The sequence below is a fragment of the Hydra vulgaris genome, chromosome 03, assembly GCF_038396675.1.
Source record: "Hydra vulgaris chromosome 03, alternate assembly HydraT2T_AEP".
In the NCBI taxonomy this organism is placed as follows: domain Eukaryota; kingdom Metazoa; phylum Cnidaria; class Hydrozoa; order Anthoathecata; family Hydridae; genus Hydra; species Hydra vulgaris.
Window position 1 is genome coordinate 32,956,679 of NC_088922.1, and position 27,597 is coordinate 32,984,275.

Consider the following 27,597-nt stretch of genomic DNA (forward strand, 5'->3'; position numbering starts at 1 on the left):
GAAGTTCTTTAAATAACAAAACTTTAGATGCTCTAACTTTTCTAAAGCAAACTATAAAGAGTACTCATTGATATTATTTACTTTTGTCCTAATAATGATGATAAACAAATACAAGTTACTAATATCTATGCTTTTTTCATGTCGACGATATTTTTAGTACGTGTTGCGTTGTGTAATTATAAGAAACTCTTACTGACAAATTTAGAAAAACCGACTTTTACTGACAAATTTTACTAGAAAAACTTCCAGAACATGTGTGCAGGGGCGGATTAGGCCACCGGGACACCGGGATATTTCCCAATGGGCCGTCAGCAATACAACATTTTAAATTTTTATAATATTTTAAAACGTATTTTCTTTAATTTTTTTAATAAATTTCTAGAATAGTAATAAAAATTATGAGTTGAAATTTACTTCAGATTTTGCTTTATTCAACTTTGTTTTCACTATAGATTATTGTTTAAATAAAACGAGTTAAATAAAAACGCGTTAAATAATTTATTATACATATCATATATAGAATTTTTAATTTAATGTAATGCTTCTTTTATAATTTATTATTTTAATAAACATTTTCTAAATCAAAACAATATTATAAATATAATATAAAATATCTAACAAAAAAAGTAATTAGGTATTTATATAAATATTGGTTTTTTATTGATACGGTATTTTACTATTTAAAAATTAAAAGTAATCTATTTATATTTTATATAGTATGTATAATATTAACAAGAAATCTCTACACAGTTTATAAAATAAATATGAATGATTTATTATTAATGAAGATGTAGGTTTATTTTAATAAATATGTAGGTTTAATAATAATGTAGGTAATAATAATGTAGGTTTAATAAAATGTAGGTTTATTTAAAAAAATATTAAAATTAGTATATTCTAAAATTTTAAGTTATATTCTTTAAAAATAATCAGATTAACAAACTTCGCACAAATAACAATACAGTCGCAGGTCTTCCATTCATAACACTTATTTAAAAATAATCAATAAAAACTATCATAGTAGTTAAAAGGCTAATACAAATGTTTATTTTTTTATTTTTTTACAGGTGTGATGTCTAAGCGAAAAAGTGTACATGAAAAGTTACGTGAGAAAAACATAAAGCTTCTGCGAGAAGATGCTAAAACAACTAAATATCTACTATCCATGTTTTCTAAACTGAATTCAAATACCCTGCAACACCATGCTGATGCTGAGCCTGTTGATGAGGTTTAATCTCACGTTGCTAAAGAGACCCAAACAGACCTTGATGATGAAGATGGCGTTCATACTGACACAAATGAAATGACCCAACCAATCCTCATTCTAAACATTACAGCTTCTTCAAGCATGGTTGAACCTACTGGTGATAACAAAAAAACTACTACCCGAGTGAATGATTGGTTTAATAAGCCTCACCTGAATGAACTGACAACTTTTTATAAATATCACCCACATTAGCCTGAAACACGTCACTTTAATTCAAAAATGGTATATTATCGTCCTGAAGATGGTATGCAGCGTATGTTTCTTTCATTTTCAGAAGAAGAAGAGTGCCTGTTTTGCAGTGTTTGTTTGGCACATGGAAATGAGAAGCAGAAACCAAGTTCGTTTGTAACAGGTTTTAACAGTTGGACTCATATTCATCAACGTATTGTGGAACACGAATCGTCAAAGAGACACCAAGAATGTGTCGAGGCTTATCTACATTTCTCTGCTAATCGAACCATTCTAGATATGGTACAAGGTCAGCAATATAGTCTACGAAAACAGCAAGTTTTACATCGTAGATTGATCGTGGACAGAGTAGTGTCAATTGTCAAAGTGATTGGTAAACGTGGTATGCCATATCGAGGTAAGGCTGGTTGCGAAGCCATCAATGTTTTGGCTAACGACAGAGTGGATCATGGAACATTTCTTGAAATCGTGATTCTTGTTGCGAAGTACGATGAAATTCTAAAAGCGCATTTGAAGGAAATTATCGACAAAGGCATGCTGAATGATAAACAGGATAAGAGGAATAGAGCTAACAGAAATACTTTCATTTCCAAATCCACTGTAAACCAAATTATATTAGGAATTGCTAAATTAATGAAAAGTGCCATTGCTGAAAAAGTACAACAAGCGGGAATATTCTCAGTGCAACTTGACACAACTCAAGATGTAACACAAGCGGATAAATGTGCGATAGTCCTACGATACGTTACCGACAAAGTTGAGGAGCGACTTATTGGTGTTGTCGATTCACATTCTGGATAAGGCAGTGATCTGTGCAAATTGATGTCAAATGTTTTGGAACAAAATGGCATTGATATTACTAAATGTGTGTCAGATATTACTGATGGCGCGTCTAATATGGCCGGGGCATACAATGGATTTACTACATTCTTAGAAAAAGCGTCTCCTGGACACATTCACACATGGTGTTATGCGCATGTTTTAAATTAAAACGCCACCAGCAGTAATAAAGCTTCAATGACACTTTTTGGTATACTTCAAAAGGCTGCTATGTTTTTTCGTGAGTCCTACTTGAGAATGGACCTTTGGACTGATCACATAAAAAATGGCCAAAACATTCACAAACGACTAAGTGTTATCGGTGCTACTAGATGGGGGTCCAAACACAATGCTCTTCAAAAGTTTTTTGGTACGTTTCGCAACGGTGAAGGAGCATTATACACAGACGTCGTTCAAGTACTGGAAATAGCAGTCTCTTCCACTAAATTAAGTGTTGAAGCACGCTATGATGCGCAGTGTCTATTAACGTCCTTATTGAAGTATAAGACTGTACTGACGGGATTTGTATATCTAAGAATAATGGAGTCAACCACACCACTGTCCAAATACCTACAGACGTCTGGATTGAATTTCATAAAGGCGTTTGAGATGGGTAAAGTAACTATTTCAGAAATTCAGACTCAATCAATTTTGATCAAGTTAAGGTGGCTGCAGACCATTTCATTAATGTGTCCGCAACCATTCTTGACGAGAAAGAATGTGATTGTGTTACACAGACAGATTTGCCAATGGTACGCAAAAGAATAAGAAAAGTAATGGCAGGAGAATTAGCAAATGATGATCCACTTACAGATCCTTTAAAAAAGTTTGAAGTAAAGGTCCACAATGGTATTCTAGACACAGTGTTAAGAAGTCTGTCGACTCGGTTTGCATCACACGGTGAACTGTACTCTGATATGAGTTATTTTGACCCCAACGGATTTTCTGAGTTATTAGAATGTAATATTCCAAAAAAAGCCCTTCAGAAAATCTCATGTCATATTTCGGCAACAGGTGTGTAAATTTACTTATAAATATAATTGATTGGTTTCTTGTTAAATTTTATTAGTAATTAAGTATTTTTGTTTTCCAAATTGGTAAACTTCATTAAATTTTTAATTAGCATTTGATAAGGTTATCTCTTTTGTTCTTTATTTTGAATATTTATAAGATTATCTTTATCTTTTTATATTTTAGGCGAAGAAGCGCAGCTGTTGCTTGAGCTGTTGGACTTTGCAAAAAAGTGGCAAGTTTTAAAAAAAAAAATTGGAAGAGAGTTACGATTGCTCTGATCAAATCACGATTGATGAGGATGAGGTTGAAAATGAAGATGACGCCACCAACCATAAATGCGGCCCTCTAAAGAAGTGTCGCTCGTGCATTTACTGTTGCTACAATGTGCTTCGAAAATATAATCTTTACGGCAAGAGCTACTGCATGCTGCACAGGGCTTACAAATTCATGCTCACAATTTCAATTACCCAAGTGGCTTGTGAGAGGAGTTTCAGCAAGTTGAAATGTGTCAAAACAAGATTGCGAAGTCAGTTGACAGAAGATCACTTGGACTCACTGTTGATGATGTGCATTGAAAAGGACATATTGAGTAACATAACCAACGATGAAATTATTGATGAACTTGCTAAATTGAGTGGTGAATTAAAAAAGTTACTGTTTTTATGATTTTTAGTTTTTGTGATTTAAATATGAATTTATAATACAAATATAACACATGTACTTAAATGACATCTTTATTGATTTTAAACAAGTGTATACAAGTCCTTATTGTTCAATAGTGTTACAAAAGTATTTAAAAGTGAGGTTACAAGCGAATACGATTTAAAAAAAAAGGTCACTTGGTGGGCCTTTTTCATGATAGCATTTCCCGGGCCTTTTTAAAAGCCTAATCCGCCCCTGCATGTGTGCCATATATTTACAAATAAATTATAAAGTGATGAATATGGTCTTGAACTTTGCTAATAATAGTTTTTGTAAAACAAACTTATTGTATTTATCTGACAATTTTTTTCCATTTTTTTGTTGTTTGAAGAATTACTGCTCTTTTAAATTCTAAGACTTAATGTGGTAGCAGTGTAGTGGTAAAGCGCTCGCTGCATAAGCGAGAGGTTCCTAGTTCGATCCCCACCACGTCCCTGGTAGTACCGCGCTTAATGGGGAAACCCCCTCTAAATTTACCCAAATTTTATAAAAAATATTTTTATTTATTTATGCATTTTAATGTATGCAGAATTCAAAATTATTTGTTTTTTACTGATTTTAATCATTAAATCCTTCAAGTTTAGTATTTTTTTAAGGTACCTTAAAATTTATACCATAGCAATGGCCATAGCAACGGTTTAGCACCCCATTAAAAATTCTAATAACTTATGTGTATTTTTAAATAGCTGCAGTAAAATGCTTGGTTTGGCTTATTTACTTATCCAGCGAGCGAAAAAAGTCTGGTTTATCAAGTCAGATTACAGTTTTCTGTTATTCTGAAGCTTTTAAAATTGTCTATTTTCTTAATTTATTTAAAAAATGGGTAAAGCGTGTAGAATAAAATCAAGAATAATAATTAAAAAAAGGAGGAGAGGTTTCTTAGGGAAGAAATTTAACAGTCTTGGCAAAGAAAATATTGAAATGGAGTTAAATGATAATCCTTCTGTAACAATTTTGATTGATTCAAATAATACAGCTGTCAATAATATTAGTAATAGTCAATAATAGTAAATAACGAATCTGGAATAAATTTATTTTTTACATCTGTATCTGCGAAGAAAGTATTGAATGTTCCAGAGCTTTTACAAGAATGAAAATATCTGGATATAGGATTATAGATTGCTCTATATCTGATATATTTAGTGCTTTAGCATGCCCTCAATGTGGCGAGTGTTCATCCTTGTCATTGTCCGAAAAAATGCAAGCCAAAAAAGACTTGCCTCAAAGTTACTTATCAAGTACTTTAACTGCAAATATGAAAATGAGTTTTATACTTCAAAACAATGTAACAGAGGATATGATATTAATTGTAGAACAGTATACGCAATGCGTGCACTTGGACAGGGACATTCTGGTATAAAAATATTCACCACTTTAATGAATATGCCACAACCAATGAATCAAAATAATTATGATAAGTTACCTGTGAAAATAGGTGCTGTCACACAAAAAGTTGCTGAAGATACCATGTTTGATGCAGTAGCAGAATTGCATAAACATGTTGCTAACGATGAAGTTTTTGATATTGGTGTGTCATGTGATGGTACTTGGCAGAGAAGAGGCTTTTCATCATTAAACGGTGTCTTTTCTGCATTATCAATGGACACTGGAAAGGTTTTGGATGTCGAACCAATGTGCAGGTTCTGCAAAGGTTGCTTTTTAAAGAAAGATCTTTTAAAAACAAACCCTACAACCTATGCCCAATGGAGGAACTCTCACATTTATAAAAACAATTACAAAGGATCTGCAAGCAGTATGGAGACCACTGGTGCAAAACGTGTGTTTTTAAGATCTATTGACAAGTACAAACTGCGATATGTGAATTTTTTAGGAGACAGGGACAGTAAAAGTTTCATTAATGTCATAGATACTTACCCTGGCATTCAAGTTAATAAGTTAGAATGTGTGGGACACTATCAAAAACGTGTTGGTACACGACTACGAAATTTAAAGAAAAGAGAAAAAGGTCTCGGTGGGCGTGGTTGTCTTACATATGCAGTAATCGATCGTCTGCAAAATTTCTTTGGCGTTGCTATTAGGCAAAATGCTGGAAACTTAGCAGGTATGAAGGCAAGCGTATTGGCTACATTATTTCATGTTGCATCTTCCAAAACAAATAACTGCACTTTCCTCACTGTCCTACCGGCATCAATAGTTGGTGCAAGTTCAACTTTGATAAAGCAAATGAAATCAACACAATCAAACTGGGTCCAGGTCTTCCAATGAACGTAATTTTGAAAATTAGACCTATTTTTGAGGATCTTAGCAAAGATTCAGAACTAAAAAAATGTTTACATGGGAAAACTCAAAACGCAAATGAATCGTTCAACAGTATGATTTGGGACCGATTATCGAATACCAGATATGTGTCACTCGATAATTTGAAATTTGGTGTATATGATGCGGTAGCAAATTTTAATATTGGTATGAAAGATTCAGTGTTAGTTTTTGAACAATTAAATATGTTACCAGGTGCTTTCATGGTTAAAGGTTCCAATAAAGTAAACAATAAAAGAATAAAACAATCTAATTATAGAATGAATGAAAAGATAAGCTGAGGCGACAGTTAAATAGAGCAAAATTTTTTTAAAAAAATGACAATAATTTGGAAAAAGAGGGTATAACTTATGAACCAGGAGGATTTTAAATACTGTTTTTTAGATTTAATGAGGTTAATGATTGCTTTTTTATACATTTTTTGGTGTTATTTAATAAAAAAAATTAATAATTTGTTTTTTTCTCAGTATGAAGTATTTAAGACGCCGGCCAACATTGCTTGCCAACCATTCAAGAGTCGTTTCTAAAATTTTCAGTGGTTGTTTATTAACTGGTATAGAGTGTTTTAAGTTGAATAGTTTTTTTTTTTTTTTACACCTGTTTATGCTGTTTTAATACCATATTATTGAATATTGGACTTTGACTTCAAAATACCTAATTTTATATTTGTAAAAAAAATTCTGTTCAACTAAAAACACTCTTCTTCTCTATATAAACACCATATAAAAATTTCAACTTGTGTTATTTTGCTCCCTGCCCACAATATTGGCCGGCGTGAAACCTGTTTTTGCTGTTTTTTGGTAATTTTTTATGGTTTCCATAGCAACATGTTACCATTTTATTTTTTTTGTACATTTTTCTTATTTTTTTATATATGCTATTGATCTGACAAATTTTTTTTTTCTAAAAATTGATTTTAAAATTAGAGGGGGTTTCTCCCTTAACTTATTTCTCCGCGCAGCGCCCTTGTTCGTTAAGGTTCGTGTTTCGGAGTTATAGAGTTGAAAGAGGGCTATAACCACTACTAAGTAGCCTCCTCATCTGTCATTATTTGACATAAGTATAAGCATATAAATGTTTGGAGTTTGCTCCATGTCTAGAAGTTACCTATCTCGAACACCAAAAAATTCTTTCTACGCCTATGAACAACACCAACAACAAAAATTATACTTAATGTAATATAAAAATAGAAGCTCTTGTATCTATGAAAATAGAAGTTTTTTACAATAACATTTTTGATCCACATTGGGCAAGTTCGTGTACTTAGGGTTGTTCCACTTTATTTGAAAATTTTAAAGTTCTAAGTAATGCTTTTCAGTGGCTGATCCAGGATTTTTAAGGTTGAGGGAGGGGGGGGGGGGGGAGAAGTCGAAATATTTTTGTATTTGTACCACATTTGCGTGTGTTAAAAAAAAGCAAATGTTTCTCTATTTCTAAGATATTTTAGGACTTTCAGATTCTGATGGGGATGCATACCACCATTTCCCCCTACCCTTGGATCCGTCACTGATGCTTCTCAGTCAGGTGATTAGTCATCAAAATATTTATTTTTATTCTTATTGTGATTCGCAGAGAGCGTTGCTACGGCAAGTTATGATCCAAAAACGCGTTTTGATGGTTAATTTTTGCCGCTGGTATTTTAGATTGTTTTACAACCTAAGAGGAAATACTTTTCTATAAGTTCTTGTATATTATATTGTTTGTTACTTAAGTACTGAATGTGATGTTCAATAAATTTCCTCTCAATCGGGGTTGTGTGGGTGAGGAGTTTGCTTGACGAGGTAGATTATTGAACTTTGATTGGTGCAGATTTTTTTCTCGCGCTTCTTTTGGGACTATGATTTTAGGCGTTGATTATTTGTTAATTGTGCACAGAACTAGTGGCCAATTTTGTTATTTATTTAAGTGTTGCAATTAGGTAACACTAGATAAATTTTTTGAAAACAGTAGAGAGATGTGATTATATCAATGTCACTATTTTTAGACAAGTCTGAGACGTTGAATTTGGGCATTGAAAAAATTCGACCCTAGGTAGACGAACTTCCCCTAAAGTTGGGATATCCAAGATACATCATTTTTATATAGTATTTTTTATAGAACTTAAAAATCACTCAAAAAATTCTCTTTAAAAGTGCTACACAATTAAATTTAAAAACTGTTTATACTTAATGAGTACCATGACCCCCTCATGATCATTACCTAAGAAAAAACGAATATATGTTCCTTAGATAAATAACGCAATATTTTTTTCTTTCCATGTATTACTACAAGGGCTTCACAATTTCTATTGACCTATTTAAGACGTTAAAAATGTTTCTGAACAAGTTTAGTTTTAACAATTTAAAAACATGCTAAACGTTTTATTTAAAATGTTTTTATACAAAAGTTAACTTTGTATTGAACACAAAGCATGCTCTTCGATGGTTGCTTGGACAGCCCATCTTTCTCTTAACAAACGAAACAAAAGAAAGTAACTAAACACAGATATAGGCAGCATCGATAAACATTGATACCACAATGATGAGTACGTCATTACATAGAGCTGATAAATTACTGTAAAAAATTGCAATGCTGCAAGCCAGGTTAACAAACGCACAGGGCTTTTGAATATAAACTGAAACAAAAAAAAGTTAAATTATGCCGATTTTATTCAAATGTTAAAAAAATATTTGAATAATACAAACGTTATGTGAATAAAAAAAATATAATAGAAAACATTTAAAATGAAAATTAAAATAGAATTAGAAAAAAAAAAAAAAAGATAAAAAATGATAAAATGTTTTTGTTGTAAAACAATAAAAGCCATTTTGTTTATGTTATGTATTTCTTTTTTATACCACGAAAATTATGTAGTCAAAAGTCCCTGATAAGTCGAAATAAGGTTGATTATAAAAGGCATTTATACGAAGATTTCTTCAGATTTTTCTCTAGAATATTGAGATTGCGTTTTGTGAACATAAAAATTTAGGATATGAAAAATTACTCACATAAAATCTAGAATGATGTTTATCACCAGGAACAGCTGTGTTTTGCTTTTCTAAAGCTCGAAACACATCCTTGTTATAATGAACTAATGCTGAGTGAGGCCATATAGTTAAAGGAGACCATCTAAAAAAAAAAAAAGGAAAGTCAAACGGTAACAAAATCATTAACTATCAAAATTTCACATTTTCAACTTAAAATATTTCGTGACTGTAGGCATCAGAGAATTAGTAGCTTTTAATTCAACTTCTATTTCAAGAATAGTAGGTTTATTCATTATTTCAAGAAATGTATGGAATTGAGGATGTTTCTGATTTTTATATCAAATTATCTAGAATTCAGATTCATTTTATTAAGTATATTTATTTACTTGGTCTGATTATTTATTTACTTCGTCTTGATGATTTATTTATTTGGTCTTGATTATTTATTTACTTGGTCTGATTATTTATTTACTTGGTCTGATTATTTATTTACTTGGTCATTAATATTTATTTATTTGGTCTGATTATTTTTTTACTTATCTGATTATTTATTTACTTGATTATTTAACAAAATGTTGTAAAAGATTTTTTTGTTTACACCTGTTTTTCTGGTTGTTTTTCTGATTGTTTTTTTTTCACAATGAATTTTATTAAAATGTTTTAAAGTGTTGCTAAAGACTTGAATTGCAAATCTTTCTTGTTTTAAATTCCTTTTAATACAAATATAAAAAAAGATCACATTGATGTGAATTAATCCAAAAAAGTTTGTCTAATCTTTTTACACAAGTGTGTGAAAAATATACTAAAATACTTAAGTATTATAGTATATTTTCAAATGATATTTAAAACATAATCTTTTGGTTGTAGCAATTTACTGTTTCTTTGTGTGTGAGGAGGCAATTGCACACTCCATTATTTTGCACCTGGAAATTTTTTAAATTGACATTTAACATTTTGGAAGATGTATTGTATATATTGAAAATGTACAGGTTAACCCATTGTAAGAGATCCACATCACTTTAACTACCTATCTACTGGAAAATAGCATCTGCTGTTTTCAATTTTAAAAACTCTGATCCCACCAACTATCATGATAGTTAATACTTCAATATTTTACTTCTACGACTGACTTATTCACCGACTTGTGAAGTGAACACTGAAAGATTCTCTTGTGTATTAGATAGAGGTAGCGAGACAAGTTCTTGAAATATGAAAAGGTTTTGATAAAGCTTGGCATGCTGGTCTTCTCCTTAAACTTGCTTCATATGTTATATCGGGGAGACTTTTTGAGATTATTAATTTTTCTTTTTTACAACAGCAGTATTATAATCATCCTCAATGGGGAAAACTTTTTTTCCAATAATTTCTGGGGTACCTCAAGGTTTAAAATTAAAATTCTAAATAAGCTAAAGTTTGACACATAATCTTGTAATATCATTTAGTAACACCAACACCAAAAACAATTTGGTTTTTCCTTTGGGGAAATTGAGTTATTGAAATTTTTCTATAAATTTAAACTTTACATTTTAACATATTAATTCAAAATATTTATAATTTTAAATATTATTAAAATTAAAATAGAGAAATAACAATTCCATTAACATATATAAAATAATAAGTAAAATATCATAACTCATTAAAAAATGGAAGAAAAAATGTTTAGAAATTCAAAAATTTGATTAAAACTATCGATTCTAAAAGTGATTCGAATATTTTTCAAATGGTTTATTTTTATTTTTTTTTAAGCAATCAAAAACATAAAATAATAAAAATTCCATGTCCACGGAATGAAAGTTAAAACCAAGAAACATAAAAGGTAATTAAGATTATTTTAATTTAAAAATTTTTATTTAGCACTTTTCTGTTTTAAATTGTTTATCCTGTTCTTTAGAAGTTAAAATTTTTCAACAACAATGGATGAAGACAAAATAAAATCAATTATCTATAAAGAATGTGGCCTTCAAAAATATTTATGCCATCCTGAATGAAATCCAGTGTTGATTGTTACTACATTGGAACAATAAAACAAAAATGAGCTGTGACATTTTTACAATATTTTTGCAGTGCTGCAAATATATTGTAAAAATGTGTCAAAAAAGTTTAATTAATTTTTTACCAATTTTTATTAATTATATTTTAGGAACAAGTGACACAGTCAAGCAAAGATGAAAGCAAAAGTGAATTTTCCAATTTTCCACTCTCATAATATCAAATAGTAATATCAAAATTGTGACAAATTTCAGCTTGGGTTATTTTTTCTAAAATGACTGGATTAAATAACATTATAAAGATCTCCCATAAAGGAAGATAAAACTAATATAAGTATATATAAAGAAAAACAACAAAAAAAGCATGACAATTAATTGGCTAATTACAAATTCAATAAGTTTTATTTGTTTGAAAATTATGCCTAATTTTTGTCACCAGTGTTTAACATAAACAATAATTTAGGTCTCATAGCATAAAAAATTTATGTCCCTAAACATAACTCCATGTTTTTGAAAGTATAAATGGAAATTTAATTTACATTACAATATGTTGGAAATATTATCTATTTATTATACAATAATCTAGTCTGCATAAACATAGTTTAATAAATAGTTATTACTGAAAGTCGAATTTCATGTGAATAATAGTATAAAACCTGAATAAAAGAAACAAAAAACATTAGAAAAACAAAAAAGAATGAATTGGAATAAGCAAATACTTTGAAAATAATGAAGTTAAAGTTTATACAATTTTAACAAAAAATTTTTATAACAATAAAAAGAAAATATTAGGAAACTTTTGTATTACTGGTACATCAATCAATTAAAGATGGTTAATACTCTATGCTCAATAATTTGAGTTTTTTTTGTTTTTTGTTTTTTGTTTAAGATTATGTGTAGTTGGGCAATATGCTACCAAAAACAGTTGTTAACATATTTCCTTGTAAGTGTAAGATGTGAAATTAGCCAATGTATTAATTGAATTTTTGAAGATGCTTTTATATAAAATATGAAAATTAGATTACAATACAACATAACCCATGTCATTTTTATCGCTAAATCAATCACTTTTTGATAACATTAATTTTACAAAATAGTGTGGTTTAGACCTCAGTACTATTAAGAATAAATTTAGAATAAACCTTAAGATTTTCCTCTGATAATGAAAAAATTATCTCATGTCTACAAGACTCAAAAAAATATTTAAAAAGATTTCTGAAATTACATACATATCAGGTGTTTGTTTTTGTCCATCATATACTTCCCAACCTCCAAGGTGTAGAGCGCATTTGTGGAGACCATCAATATAATGATGTGGTACCATAAAATTCATAAAGAAGACAAATACACTTACAAATACAATTAAGATATGTTGTATTGCCCATGATTTATCAAAAAACAAAGATTTATTCTAAATTAAAAAAATATATATTAACAACAACCTGTTCAAAAAAAAATAAAAAAATTTAACAACAAAAATATTATTAAGAATTAATAAGGTTGCTCAAAAGAATGCTTGATAAAAAAAAATTGCAAAGAAGGCCTAAGGTTTGATGAAAAAAAGCAAAGATCACACAAAAGAATATTTTATGAAAATGAAATGATCATACAGAAGACTACTTTATAAAAAAGCAAATATCATATAAACAAGTTAAAGAGTGAATGTTTAAAAAGCAAAAATTACATATAAGACTCAATACTTGATAAAAAAGCACAAGTTACATTAAGACTCAATGCATGATAAAAAAGCAAAGGTCATACAGAAGAATGTTTGATAAAAAGGTATAAACTCAAACAATTTTTTAAACAAAATTTACTTTTTTTTTTTAGAAAATATTTTTCTTTCATATTTAAGCTCCTATAATTTCAAGTTGGCCAATTAAACTATTGGTATAAGAAAAACCCACTTAGAACCTAAATCTAATTTTTAATTTTAATGTGCCTATAATATAATGTAAAATCATTATTAATCAAAAATGTATAACCAGTTGTTAAGTATTAGAAAAACAAAAAGAAATGTGAAAACACATTAAATTTTATAACTTTAAAAAAAATATATTTTTATCTTAAAAAAGGTTTTTTGACTTGATTTGTGTAAAGTGAAAAAATGACACTGTGTAAAATAATTTTTTCTTTGGATTTAAAGTGCTATATTTCAATCGCTTATATCTAATGACTGTGAAATTTGTTTTTATTGAGACAGAACAAGAAACATTTTATATTTTCATTCAATTAGTTTGATAAGAACAATAACTGCATATTGAATAGACAAAGACAGTAAAAAATCACTAAAAAAGCTTCAAAAATGAGTAGATTTTTTAGATTTGCAAGTCTACTGTAAATCACTTTCAGTCCCCAATCGTAGTCTCCCATCATATTTTTGTTATACTGTAATCAATAATTAGGGCTGTCAAAAATACCCTTTAAACCTATGGACATGCAAAAAAAACAGTCAAAAAATTTTTTCATTTAATAATGTCATTTATATAGAGATGTTCTTTTACTGACTTTATTTTGCTGATTAGCAGTGACTGGATTTGAACTCGTATTGCATAACAGTCCAGGTTTTAATATTTCATTTGACATTCTAACCAACTGAGCTAACCAGCCACGATAATATTAATCATTGAGGAATAAATTATCTGATGTATCTGAATCAAAAACTCAAATAACTTTCCAAATCTTATGCTAAATGTTTTCAGAAATTTTAATGATTATAAAAAAACTGATGATAAAACTGATGATTTAATGATGATATAAAAATGATGATAAAAAAAACTGAAATTTTTAACAACAAGATTTTGAAGATCTTCTATTGCAAACCTAATTGTTAAATTATACTATTGTTAAATAATTGTTAAATCAATTAATGATTTTAAACTTTAAAAATGAATGAAATGAACTTTAAACTTATCAAATAATGGTTACTTGATACTTAATAATCCTACATGGCCAATAACTAACAGGAAGGTAATCGGGTGCCCGGGTACCCATTAACAACTTTTTGATAATGATATTTAAAGTCCAATATAACTTGATGAAATTACTCTGTTTGTTCCTTTGAACAAGTCCATGTTCTTACTGACTTAAAGTGACATTCTGCATCCCATTTTTATCCAGTTGCATAATTCTCCACATAGTTTTCATCTAGTTACTACACAAAAAGCCATGAACAACTGCAACATAACCGTTTTAAGTCACTCTCTCTGTCCTGTTCATCACACTCTATGAACCTCTTGATATGTGGTCTAAAAAAGATACTATATTGAAAAAAGATACCAAACAAATTTCTTAATAAGACCTAACTTGATGTGTAGTGATGACATTAGCATTTTCTGACGCTCAGTCAGCAATTCCTACTTCACATTACTATTGTCCACAGACCTGGTCCATTGGCCAGTCCTTTGTGTAATAGTGCACTTTAGTATCATGACTGTCCCAGAGGCAAATGAAACAAAGAAATTCATGAAACTGCCTTGTAGACTCATGATGAATGACACCGATTCCAAGTCTCTGATAATCTTACATTTATAGTTGTCATACTTCAAGAAACTCAGCAACATCTTGACACTAGTGATGGCTCAGAGTGATCATCTCTTGGAGATACACAGAGTAAGCCATCAGAATGAACAGGTAGTTGTTTCTATTGTTAAACAATATGGCTTTGAGGTACAAGGACGAACTGTCTATAAATAGGCACCATTCACTCATGTGATACCAAAAACCCTAAAAAGTCTGGTAACACCATCGCAGAAGAACAGCTCTATTAAACTAAAGAAACCAGAAAAGTTGCATGTTTTTATCCAATAAAATTTACTGTTTGAGCCTGGATATGAACTTGAAGCTAAGCATTCAACTTAGTAAGACCTAGGTCTCTGATTAAATTGTAGGTGTCTTTCTGGAAGTATGCCTTCATCTTCTCAATCACACCTGTGAAAATATAATCTCTAATACCTTCAGGAGAACAACAAGGCTGAAAATGATTTCAGTCTTGCTGTTCTCCTGAAAATCACTATGCTCTCCTGAGGTTGTCAGAGTAAATTTTGATTTACTTTAATTTTTCTAGTTTAATTACTATTATTGGGTTTAGTAAAGTGTTTTAAAATAATTTTTAAAATTTTAAATCAATTTTTAAAAATTAAAATTTGAGATTTAATTAAGTAAAATATCTATTAAAAGTGTCATTTTATGATTACATCTTCTATTCAAAACTAGGCTAACCAGAATACTCTTTTTTACGTAAAAGAACACAGCGCTGAAACTTATTCAACTTAATTTGTTGTTATGCTGTCCTACATAAAAAAGAGTATTCTGGTCACCCTAATTCAAAACGGATAAAAACTGTTTAATTGGTGCTTGTTGTTTTATTGCCTTTAGAAAAGGATCAAAAAAACTTATTTAAGTAACTCTTGCAATATTATATAAATATATATATATATATATATATATATATATATATATATATATATATATATATATATATATATATATATATATATATATATACACATATAGAGAGAGAGTCAAAAATAATGAATGGGACAACCCTTAGTAATGTTCCTATTGATCATAGAAACTACTGTACAAACTATACTTAAAATATTCCAACATAATTAGGAGATAAGCAATATAATTCTTGAAAATAAAATAAAACAATCATGATAAAAAGTCATTATAGAAAAAGCATTAAAATTTTTATAAGTGTGTTAAATGAGAAACATTAACATAACAATACCTGTGTAAATTTTAAAGGTATAAATGCAACATAATATGTACTAACAACAGAATTAAATAAAATCTGTTTCATGCGCAAATTAAAATCATTTCGTAAGCATTCAGTTTCGTATCGAACACTATCAGGTGACATTGCACAATGATCAGGTGACATTGCACAATGATCTTGACAACTTGAAATTGAACTACTTTTTATGTATCCATTAATTATGTATTTATCTATATTTGTATTGTTTTTTTGTGAAGATATATTATTTTCTTTATTTTGTGTATTTTGCATATTAGAAACTTGAGTGATTACATTGACTGGAACTTGTAGAGATATTGCTTGATAAAACAGAGAAGCATTTTCTAAAAGAAGATTTTGAACAAATTTGGTTTGATGAGTTCCAAGTTTGTAAAATAGAGGATAGTTAGAAACACTTAATGAACAACCAAATGTCCATATGTAAATAGCAAACCTGAAAAAAATAAGTTTGTGATGATTAGAAATTTGTAAAATGCAAACAAGCCCTCAAAAGTGCATAATAAAAGAGCTTATAAGTAGACTTTTACAAACATACATAAAAAATCACACGTATAAAAGTATACATACATTAGCATATAGTATACATATATACTATACATATATATACGTATACATATATATACGTATATATACTATACATATATATACATATATATACGTATATAGTATACATATATACATAGTATAGCATATAGTATACATATATACATTAGCATATAGTATACATACATGTATACAATCATAAATACATGTATAAAATCATGCATACATGTATACAATCATACATACATGTATAAAATCATACATTATAAATACATGTATAAAATCATGCATACATGTATACAATCATGCATACATGTATAAAATCATACATACATACATGTATACAATCATACATACATACATACATGTATACAATCATACATACATACATACATACATGTATACAATCATACATACATACATGTATACAATCATACATACACACATGTGTAAAATCATACATGCATACATGTATACAATTATACATATATGTATAAAAGCATACATGCATATGTACATACATACATACATATACACACATACAGCCCTCGCAAATGAGGTCAGCATTCAGCAATAGAATGCCAACCTTATTTGCGAGTCAACCTAGAAGTGTTTCAGATTAGCAAAAAATTGCTGACCTTGTTTCTATGTTTTGTGGTTGAACCTTAGTTTCACATTTTTTCTGCTGACCTGATGCTGACCTTACAAAGAATCAGCAAATTATTGCTGAGCTTATTTTTTCTAATTCCAAGGGCACATACAGCACATACAGCACATACAGCACATACAGTGCGCATACATACATACAGTGGTGGAAAAAATTTTTCTTATATAACTAACAACTTTGTTAAAAGTAGCTAAAAATTTACTAGAAAAAATAATAAATACAGAAATGGTTAATTTTTCTTTTTCTTTAACTTTCGACTACTATTACTTTTTAAATATGTGGGTTAACTCTGATTATTTATAACACCACATGCACAGAAAACAGAGTGACTATTGACTAAATATGGGATCCTCCCATATTTAGTCAAAAGGAGGATTACTGCTACCCCTCCCCTTCAAACCTCCAACCCTGGCTTCTTCAGTAGTCTCCTCCAACTGCCTAGCCACTGAGAAATGTTATACACTGTTAAAAAATTTGCCATAGATTCAACAGATGAAGCCCAGCAGCAAAGTAACAGCACTTTCTCTGTAAAAATTAACAGTTTCCATTGTTTCTATTTTCTGTAAAAATCAACAAAAAAAGTCTGTTAAAAAAGATACAGGACTTTCTCCAAATAATTCACAGTCTCCATATTTCATTTTTCCATACAAACTAACGGAGAAAGTCAGACAGCAAAGAGACAGCACTTTCTTTGTAAATTTATGGTTTCCATATTTTGTTTTTCTGTTCAAATTAACAAAAATATAAAAAACCGTTTAAAAATTACAAACTTTGGTAGAATGAGTTCTGACATTATAGTACAAGAAGAATTGGTTTTACGTAATGTAAAACCAATCTCCACTATCAAACAATGAAAGGAGAAATTTATTTTTGTGACTGCATTTAGAGACTAATTCGCCTCTTTTGTTTAGGAGATTGTTTCCTTTGTAAAATAATATTTCGAATTTCTCATTTAAACAGATAATTTCTAAATGGTTTTTTATATTTTTGATTTTGTACTTCATGGCTGATGATTGCCGATAGGCATGAAACTTTAAGTTCCATTAAAAATTGCTTTTTCTAAAAATTAAGTATAAAATGCTCTATTTTTGAAAAAATATATATTTTCTTAAATATTGAGCACTCTACAATGATCAAGAGTTTAGTATTTTTAATACTAAATCATACAACAACAATTGTGCCTAGTAAATAATGAAGATAAAATGTTGAAGATATGATCTTTTTTTTCTATCCTATTCTTTATTCGAAGTTTATACATTTTCTATGCACATGCTAAATTTCAAAAAGTTATTTTGACTAACAGATACCCTATTTTTACCCTTACTTTTAGTACCTAAATTTTGTTTTTCTAACTTCATTTTGGGGAGAGGGAAGGGGGGGGGGAGACGCTGGAGGATATTTAACACTTGTTTATAGAAGCCAATAATAATTATTAAAATTTTATTCTATATTAAATTAATTCTGATTTTTCTATATAATGATTTTGTGATATAAGTATTAATATTACATTTATAAAGTATCAATATAAAAGTAACATGCATTATATATAAAATACATGTTATATATATATATATATATATATATATATATATATATATATATATATATATATATATATATATATATCATATATATATCATAAATTAGTAAAATATTACTAATATTTGTCTAGTAATATATTGACATACAGTGAACTCCTGATATCTTGAACTTCCAAGGGACCAAGAAAATAGTTCCAGTTAGCGAATGTTTGAGTTATCGGGACATTTTATCACACAAACTTTTGCGGAAAAGTAAAAAAAAAAGTTTTGATCTCAAAGGTAAAAACAATACATTATAAATTAAAATATGTCCTAATGTCACTGTCTTAGTTTTAAAGAAATGTCTCTAATGAATATAATTGAGACTGCATTGAGCTTTTGTTGAATTTCTTTACCCGTAAGGCTGAAGGGCATATAGTCATACAACACCTGCAGTGCCTCCCGAATATCACTAACTTTTGGGCTGATCGATTGCAATATCATCATCATTATCTTCCTTGTCATTAGCATCATATTCATTTGCTGCATTTTTAACTTCTTCTACCAACTGTTCATCTGTAAGTAAAAGTACTATGCTAATTAAATTTTCATCTGCAAAAATAACATCTTCAGCTGTTGTACCTGGAGGGTAAAAATTATCAAATTTTTCTATATGATTTTAGATTTAATTTCATCTAAAACTGAAAAAACAGAAAGATCTTTTCTTTTATCAATAGTTACAACCAGCCTTTGCAATGCCAAAGATCTGTAATAAACTTTCAAAGAATGTATAACTCCCTGATCCATTGGTTAAAGTTTAGATGTGGTATTCGGTGGTAAAAAAATGAGCTCAATAAACTTTAGATTATCAACCATTGGGTGTGCTGGGCAGTTATCTATTATGAATGCTACTTTCTTCCTTTCTTTTGTAAACGTTGTATCCATTTCTTGTGTCCACTCTTCAAACAGTACTCTATCCATATAGATTATATTTTGATTTCTATATCTGCAAGGTATCCTTTGAAGCAGCGAGCTGATTTTGATTTTCCTATTACAAACATAGAAATTTTATCACCCACTACATTTGCTGGGACCATCTCTATAAAACGAATTTTACTGTGCTTTTCCCCTATACACACCTCAAATTGATTTAGTGACTTCTTAGGTTGCATACGAAAAAACAATCGAAATTCATCTGCATTTCATCAAGTTTATACTTGGTTAAAATTGTAGGGAGAGTTGTTTCCTTCCATGGCGTTGTCATTTCAGCTGTACAAGAGTTACCCTCTCCGCATACCGTCTTGAAAGAAACATACCTGTTTTTCCAATGATCAAGCCAACTGTTTTTCCAATGATCAATCAGACACTTGAAATCCCTTTATATTTATTTTTTCAGCAAGTTCTCTGGCTTTTGCTTTAAGAATTGCTGCTGATACTGCCACATTTCTACTTCTTACATTTAAAAGCCATTTAAAAACAAGATTATATAAATTTGAAAATGTTCCTTCTTTAATTCTCATGTGTTTTGATTCCCTTGCGTCTTCATGCATACAAAATTTTTTTCTTTATTTTTGATCCATGTTGACGGTGTATTTTTTGGAATGTCATATTTCATAGCAGACTTTGACAATCCTTCTCCAATTTCTCTTAAAGCTTTTCTTTAATTGATTTTGTGTTCATTTTTCTCTTTTCAGCGACAGTAGCCATAAAATGTTAACACAACAAATTTTATTATAATATTGCAATGCATGTTAGTATAACTTATACTATAAACTAAACTATCAAACTATTATTATCGTTTACATTGCAATGCAAGGGCTTCATTGCGGTTTTTTTATATTATTTTTCTAAAGTTCGAGTTATCAGAAAAATATTAGCCACGGGAACAGATAAAATGGTTCGACTAAGCGAATGTTCGAGCTAACGGGTGTTTGAGTCATTGAGTTTTTTTTATGTGAAAGTATTAGTAAGGGTTCAATGGGAACTCAAGTTACTGGAAGTTTGAGTTATCTGGGGTTCAAGATATCGGGATTTCACTGTATTATATCTAATATTATTGGACATAAATGTATCGATATAAAACTTACAAAGTCTGTTTAAAATAAAATCATGTTATTTAACAAAAATAATATAATAGCTCAAAATGCAATCGTTTATGACAAATTTGTCTCTATCAGATAATATTGCAGGCAGTGCTTATATCAGTTAATTTAGTTTAGTAATAGTATTTAACCTTTAGTTTTTTACCTTTTATAAAGTGATTTGTTAAAAGTATAAAAGTATAAAAGTTTTTATTTCAGTTTATAAATAAAAGTATTTCATGTTTTAAGATTTCTTTTACAATCACTTTATACATTACAAAAACTCTCGCACACGCACACACATAGAGAATCATAAGTATTATGATGTAATCTCCATGTTTATCTATTTCTTTTTGTCAGTAATCAAGTTGGCCATTTTACACAGGTAAATAAATTTTAATCACATAAATTAAAATAGTATATATATTTATTTTGTATTTAAAATTGGTTTTTTTTTTCTGTATATTATAAAAGTTGTTCTAAAATGAATTTTACTATAAAAGCAACTATTAATATTTTTTTTAATATTGTAATTATGTTATAATTGTTATTATTATCAGATGATAAAATTGTTATAATTGTTATCAGATGATAAAATTACTGTATAACAATTAGAAATAAAACATAAAGTTTTTTTTTAATTTTTCTTATTTTGTTGTTATATCAGTTTTACAGAACAAAAATGATATAACAACACACAATTGCAGTCTAACAACAATTCAACATATTTAAAAGTAAGTTTAATTTATGTGCGTTATATTTAAAATTCTCATAAATAAACAAAAGTTGAATTACTCCACTCTTACAATACTTAAAATTCTCATGTGTCTGTGTTTAACTTTACTTTGTTCATTTGAGACTGTTAAGAAAATAAAACTTTGTTGTTGATATTATATTGTTAGTAGAAACTATTTATTGTTAATAGAAATTTATTGTTAATATAGTATTGTTAATAACAATATTGTTAATAATAATATTGTTAATGATAATACTGTTAATAACAATATTGTTAATAACAATATTGTTAATAATAATATTCTTAGTAATAATATATAATATAAATGTTAATAATAATACAGTTAATAGATATTTATTGTTAATAGAAACTTTGTTATTGGTATTTATAACATTTTAAATATGGGGCTAATCAGTATACTAAATAATGACACCAATGATGTGTCAGATAATGACACCAATGTTGTGTCAGATAATGACACCAATGTTGTCAGATAATGACATCAATGACAAAAATGTTGCGTTAGATAATGACACCAATGATGTGTCAGATAATGACATCAATGTGTCAGATAATGACATCAATGTGTCAGATAATAACATCAATGTGTCAAATAATGACATCAATGTTGTGTTAGATAATGACACCAATGATGTATCAGATGACACTAATGATGTGTCAGTTAATGACATCAATGATGTGTCAGATAAACTAAAAATAAAGATTGTAATTTTTTTCTTAAACTTTTATTATGTTTTTTATTTAAAGCATTCTTTAATTGATATTGAAAACTTAGTTACTGATCAATCAACGCCAGTAATAATAGACGCAACACTGAGTAGATGTTTATTACTTAATCACTATACAAATTATGTTTACACATTAACATTAATGTTTTTTTTTTCATTCTTAGGCCTTACATTGTTATATGCATACTTTTTATTTTCTAGTCAATTTTTTTTTTATAAGTTTTTGTTTGGTGATATATTTGTTGTAAATCTTTGTTCATTTTAAGTTTTTATAAAAAAATTTAATTTATTATTTATTGTAAGTACTGTTTGGGTGCATTGTCTGTCTTATACTTTTTTAAATATTCTTTTCTTAATCTTTTTTTTTGTCTTGACAACTGTTAAAATATGCTTTGTTTGAAAAATAATTCTCCTTTGTGTTAATGTACTTCATTTTTCTTTCAGGTGTTCAATGCTCGTGTTTGACCAGCGAGTTTATATGCCAAAGTTTGGAAATAACAATAAAATTTTTTAAAGATTTTTAAAAACTCCTTTTTTTTCCCGTTGATTTTTGACCTCAAAAAAAAATATATATATATGTTTCTGGGTCATCCTACTCTTGGCAAAATTATTTAAGATTTTTTAAACTTTAAACATATTTAAATACACCTTTCCAACTTAAATTCTACCATTTTGCACAGCCGGGACTGAACTATAAGTGTGGTGGTAAAAATCTGAATATTCGGTAAAAAGGCTTTTCAAATATTTGTAAAAACTGAGTGTTTATGCCTGTTAACAAATTCAACACAATGGAAACTGTGCAGTCATAGGTTGTTCGAATAGCCATAATAAACTTATAAGTGGAAAAAACAAGAATGCAATGTTCATGAAGGTTTAAAAAAAGAACAATGTGGTTGTAATTGTCCTTTCAAACTTTACTGTTTTCCAAGTTCTTTAAGAAATTCTAAAGAAGGAGAAAAGTGGAAAGTTTTATTAAAAAGGGAAGGAAAAAATAAGAAAAAATGGACAGTGATGGTTTATGTTCTTATTATTTTGTAGATGGAACTCCTACCATTGCCAATCCAGATCCTACATTACATATGGGATATAATTGTACTGATATAAAACCAAGAAAAAGTTTATTTAAATATTTTCCAAAATCAAACTTTTCAGTTTCGAAAGATATTAGCACAAACAATAATGGAATGAATAGTTATACAACTAAAGATAATACCATTGAGTAATGTAATATTAGTGTAAAAACACAGTTATGTAATATCATTGAATTATATAATACTAATAATGATAATACAATTTATTTACCACCACCAAGCTGTGAACATTCATATGCTAGACATTCATTGTTAAATATGTGCGAAGGATGTAATGTAAAAAGTTCTTTAATTGATTCTCTTGTTAAAAAAATAAACTCCTTGAACATATCCTTGAAGCAACTAAATTAAAAACAAGTTAATCAAAGTAAGAAATTATCAAAGTAAGAAATTATAGTAAGAAATAAAGAAGTAAGAAACTATAGTAAGAAATAAAGAAGTAAGAAATTATCAGTTTTTTCATGTAATAAAGTAAAAGCAGAAAAAAAAACAACTTTTTTACAGGGATTTCTACAATAGGTTTATTTAATGCTTCTCCCTTATTATACCTTTCCTTCCATAGCTGAGATACTGGCGAGAACCCAAACATACCCAGATTTTTTGCAAGTTAAAATGCAAATTTCATTCACCTAAATATAGAAAACTTACAAATCGTGATGAACTTTTTTTAACACTTATATGACTTCGCCTCGGAATTCTTAATGAAGACATTGCAGAACAATTCGGGATTTCTCCTACTACCTCCTCTAACACATTTACTACATGGATTAAACTTTTAAGCAGTGTGTAAGGTAATGCTCTTATTGTATGGCTTCCGTATGAATCCATAAGTGAAAATTTGTCTACAGTATTTAAGAATGCATCACAAATTTTGTGTGATTATTGAATGTGCTGAAGTTTTTATTGAACAACCAAAATCTCTACTAGCACAAGCCTCAACTTGGTCTGATTATAAACAACATAAAACTTTTAAGTTTCTTGTTGGAATTTCTCCCAGTGGTTTCATCACTTTTTTATCTGATTATGGCCAAAGATGCTCTAATAATTTTATAACTGTTATGACCAACGATGTTCTAATAATTTTATAACAAAAGATAGTGGTTTTTATGAATTATTAGAGCGTGATGATGAAGTCATGGCAGATCGTGGATTTCAAATCCAGGAAGAACTTTTATTAAAGTTTTGTAATTTGATCATTCCTCCAGGTGCTCATCTTAAAAGTCAAATGATTGCATCTGAATGTAAATAAACTAAATAAATAGCTAACTTAATACAAGTGGAGAAAGTAATAAATAGATTGAAAACTTATAGAACTTTAAAGAATGTTTTTCTTTTAACAATATTGCGTCAGGTTGATATTGTAAGAGTGTGTGCTGCACTATGTAACTTAAAACCTGTGTTGGTCAATAATGCAAGAGATGGAAATATAAAAACTTAAAAATTTGAATTATACAGGGTGATTTAATCAAAAGTATAAACTTTAAAATTGAATAAAAATTGTAGATCAAATCAGATTATTAAGTCCGATACACCATTTTAAAGATAAATTAAAAGGAAATTGAGTGATAAGAATTTATTTTTTATTTTTTATCAATATGACCTCCATTTTTTCAAATTAATAAATGATATCTTTTTGTAAAATTCAAAAACGTTGATTCCAAAGCCGAAGTGTTTATTTTTTGGATTTCTCTCGTGATGTTCTCTTTTAAATCATCCAAAGTCTTCGGTAATGGCTTATAAACTTTAGACTTAAGATAACCCCATAGGAAATAATCACATGGATTGAGGTCTGGTGATCGTGGAGGCCATTGTTGCTTGGTAATGAATTTCTCCCCAAATTTTCTTTGTAACCACTCTTGAACCATATTAGCCGTATGCGGAGTAGCCCCATTTTGTTGAAAGTAGTATTTTTTGTGACTCAACTTTATAGTGCTTAGACCAGAAAAAAATTTTAAGCATATCCAGGTAATTGTGCTGATTTACCGTTCCTTCAAAAAAGTAGGGTCTGTAGATTTTTCGGCAGGAAATGACACACCAAACCAAAACTTTGGCATCGTGCAACAGTTTCTCTATCCAATCCTCAGGTCTCTCATTTAGCCACATTCTGTTATTTTGCTTGTTGATCGACTCAGTAAGGTAAAAATAGGCTTCATCTGTAGTGATCAACCATTTGTGAACATCCTTTTCCAAGTCCAGCCACCATTGAGCAAAAATGACACTTTTTTCATAATCAAGTGGCAATAGTTGATGAGCACTCTGGTATTTATACGGTTTGAGTTGTAAATCTTTGAGAAGAATATCACGGCAAAGGCTGTATGAAATTTCAACATCAACTGAGGTTTTTCTGATCAACAATGTAGGATCTTCGAAGAAGAGTACTTTCAGCTTATTTCTGGCATTAATTCGAATGTCTTGCTCATTCCTCGGTTTTGGTGGCAAATCAAGTATTGTTCCGGTTGTATCAAATTTTTTAGATAATTTTGTGATAGCTGTTGCCGTTGGACATGGTCTGTTCTTAAATTTACTTCTATAAGCTCTCTGAACCAGACTTACGCTCTTCAACGCGACCAATTTTTTTGTTAAAAATATGCGTTTTTGAATATCTCATGGCTATGCTGTTATTTTAATTTTTTTGAAATTATTAACATTAAATTTCCTTTTTAATGAGCTTTAAAATGTACTATCGCATGTAATGTATTTGCAATCAAAAAATTAATTATGTTAATTTAAAGTTTATACTTTTTTTTAAATTAAATCACCCTGTATTTTATTTGTATTTTTTACAATATTCCCCCTATTTCATAATAGACTTAGCACTTGGAGTAAAGCATTTTGCTTAGTTGCTAGTTTTTTTTAATTTTTATTCCCATGTTTCCCCACTTGTGTTTGGAATTTAATGCTGTTATGCCATTTATGTTGGCTCTACAATGCTATTTAAATGCCATTAATAGTTGAAGCAATTTTTTACCCTTACTGATGTTAACGTGAAGTAGCTTGCACTAGATTACATGACCAGTAACAGGTTGCACTAGCTTACATGACCAGTAACAGGGTGACTTGACCTATTTGCTAAATAATATTAGGTTCTTAAATTTTGTTTACATATTGATTAAAAAATACATTATCTATTGTTGAATATGAAATTATTTCAATAATGCATACAAACGCATTATTGAAATAATTTTGTTTATAATAAACAGAAAGTAAACGGAAAAAAAGAGGGGGTAATAATATGCGATGTAATTTTTAATATAGAATGAATGGCTCCAAAGACTGACTTGATCATTATTTAAAATGCAAATTAGAAATTAAAAATTTTTAAAAACGAAGAACTCACAAATTAATATGGTTAATCTAATTTATAAGGTGTAGAAAAACAAGTCAATGTTCATTGAATTCTTGATCTTGTGATTTCCACAAACTTTTCAAATAAAATTTTACAATGATAAAATTTATTGATCATATGCTAAACCCTCCAGCAAACGAATATGAAAAGAAAAAATTAAAATTATTTTTATATTTGTTAGTAAAATATTTATATATTCAGAGCCAATGACACCAGGGGGCACTGACCCTCCCAACCACTTTTTTCTAAAAAACCTTTTTTTTTTTAAATTTCTATATATAGAGGACTTTTTTTTAGAAATGGACAATTGTAGCCCTCCATTCTAAAACTCATGACATCAGCCCAGATATATATAAGTATTATTAAGTTTGTAAAAAAAACTTATTAGTGATAAATTTTTTTTGCAAATTTTCCACTGAAATTGAGAGTTCATTTATGCCCATTGTTCATTGTCCAAAATATTGGTTTTAATTTCAAAAAATATTGTAATTAACTGGGGGAGGGGTCCCCCAGTTAAAGAGCAGAGCTGACAACACTGGAGGGCACGTGCCCCAACTTTTTTTCTAAAGGACATTTTTTTTTTTTTTTAAATTCTAGATATGGAGGACTTTTTTAAAAATTGACAATTGTTTCTCTCCATTTTGAAACCCGTGTCGTTAGCCTTGAAGCAATTCTATTGTAATTGTCACTTCTAAACATAAAGAAATTTTTAATCTTGAATGTCTGAAATGTTATAAAAAAGCTACATAGCTAAAGGGTTTCATTGCTTAAAACTGATAATAATTTTGTTACATTTTATTTTAAAATAAATAATGCAGACTTTTTGGTTAGGGTGATTGTCCTGTTGCCTACAAAACAACTTTTCAGTATATATGAGAAC

General features: G+C 28.9%; 2 protein-coding genes across 2 annotated transcripts in view; one reads left to right on the top strand and one right to left on the bottom strand.

The window, feature by feature from the left end:
* The first annotated feature begins 835 nt into the window (after positions 1-835).
* LOC136078103 (uncharacterized) lies at positions 836-4,015 on the top strand. Its single transcript, XM_065792954.1, has 3 exons — positions 836-860; positions 1,068-3,289; positions 3,473-4,015. Exon 2 carries the CDS (start codon positions 1,487-1,489, stop codon positions 2,255-2,257), a length of 771 nt encoding a protein of 256 aa, XP_065649026.1. The 5' UTR covers positions 836-860; positions 1,068-1,486; the 3' UTR covers positions 2,258-3,289; positions 3,473-4,015.
* Positions 4,016-8,492: 4,477 nt separating this feature from the next.
* The window catches only part of LOC100209699 (transmembrane protein 39A), a 70,353-nt gene continuing 51,248 nt past the window's right edge, over positions 8,493-27,597 (bottom strand). The window contains exons 4-7 of the mRNA XM_065792955.1: positions 15,958-16,417; positions 12,452-12,633; positions 9,256-9,376; positions 8,493-8,882 (exon numbers count right to left, since the gene is read on the bottom strand). Of these exons, the coding sequence (XP_065649027.1) occupies positions 8,655-8,882; positions 9,256-9,376; positions 12,452-12,633; positions 15,958-16,417 (991 nt within the window). The 3' untranslated portion in view covers positions 8,493-8,654. The remainder of the gene's footprint in view (positions 8,883-9,255; positions 9,377-12,451; positions 12,634-15,957; positions 16,418-27,597) is intronic.

What these genes read in the sequence shown, in the direction of transcription:
- LOC136078103 (XM_065792954.1), top strand. Translation starts at nt 1,487, where the DNA reads ATGGTATATTATCGTCCTGAAGATGGTATGCAGCGTATGTTTCTTTCA.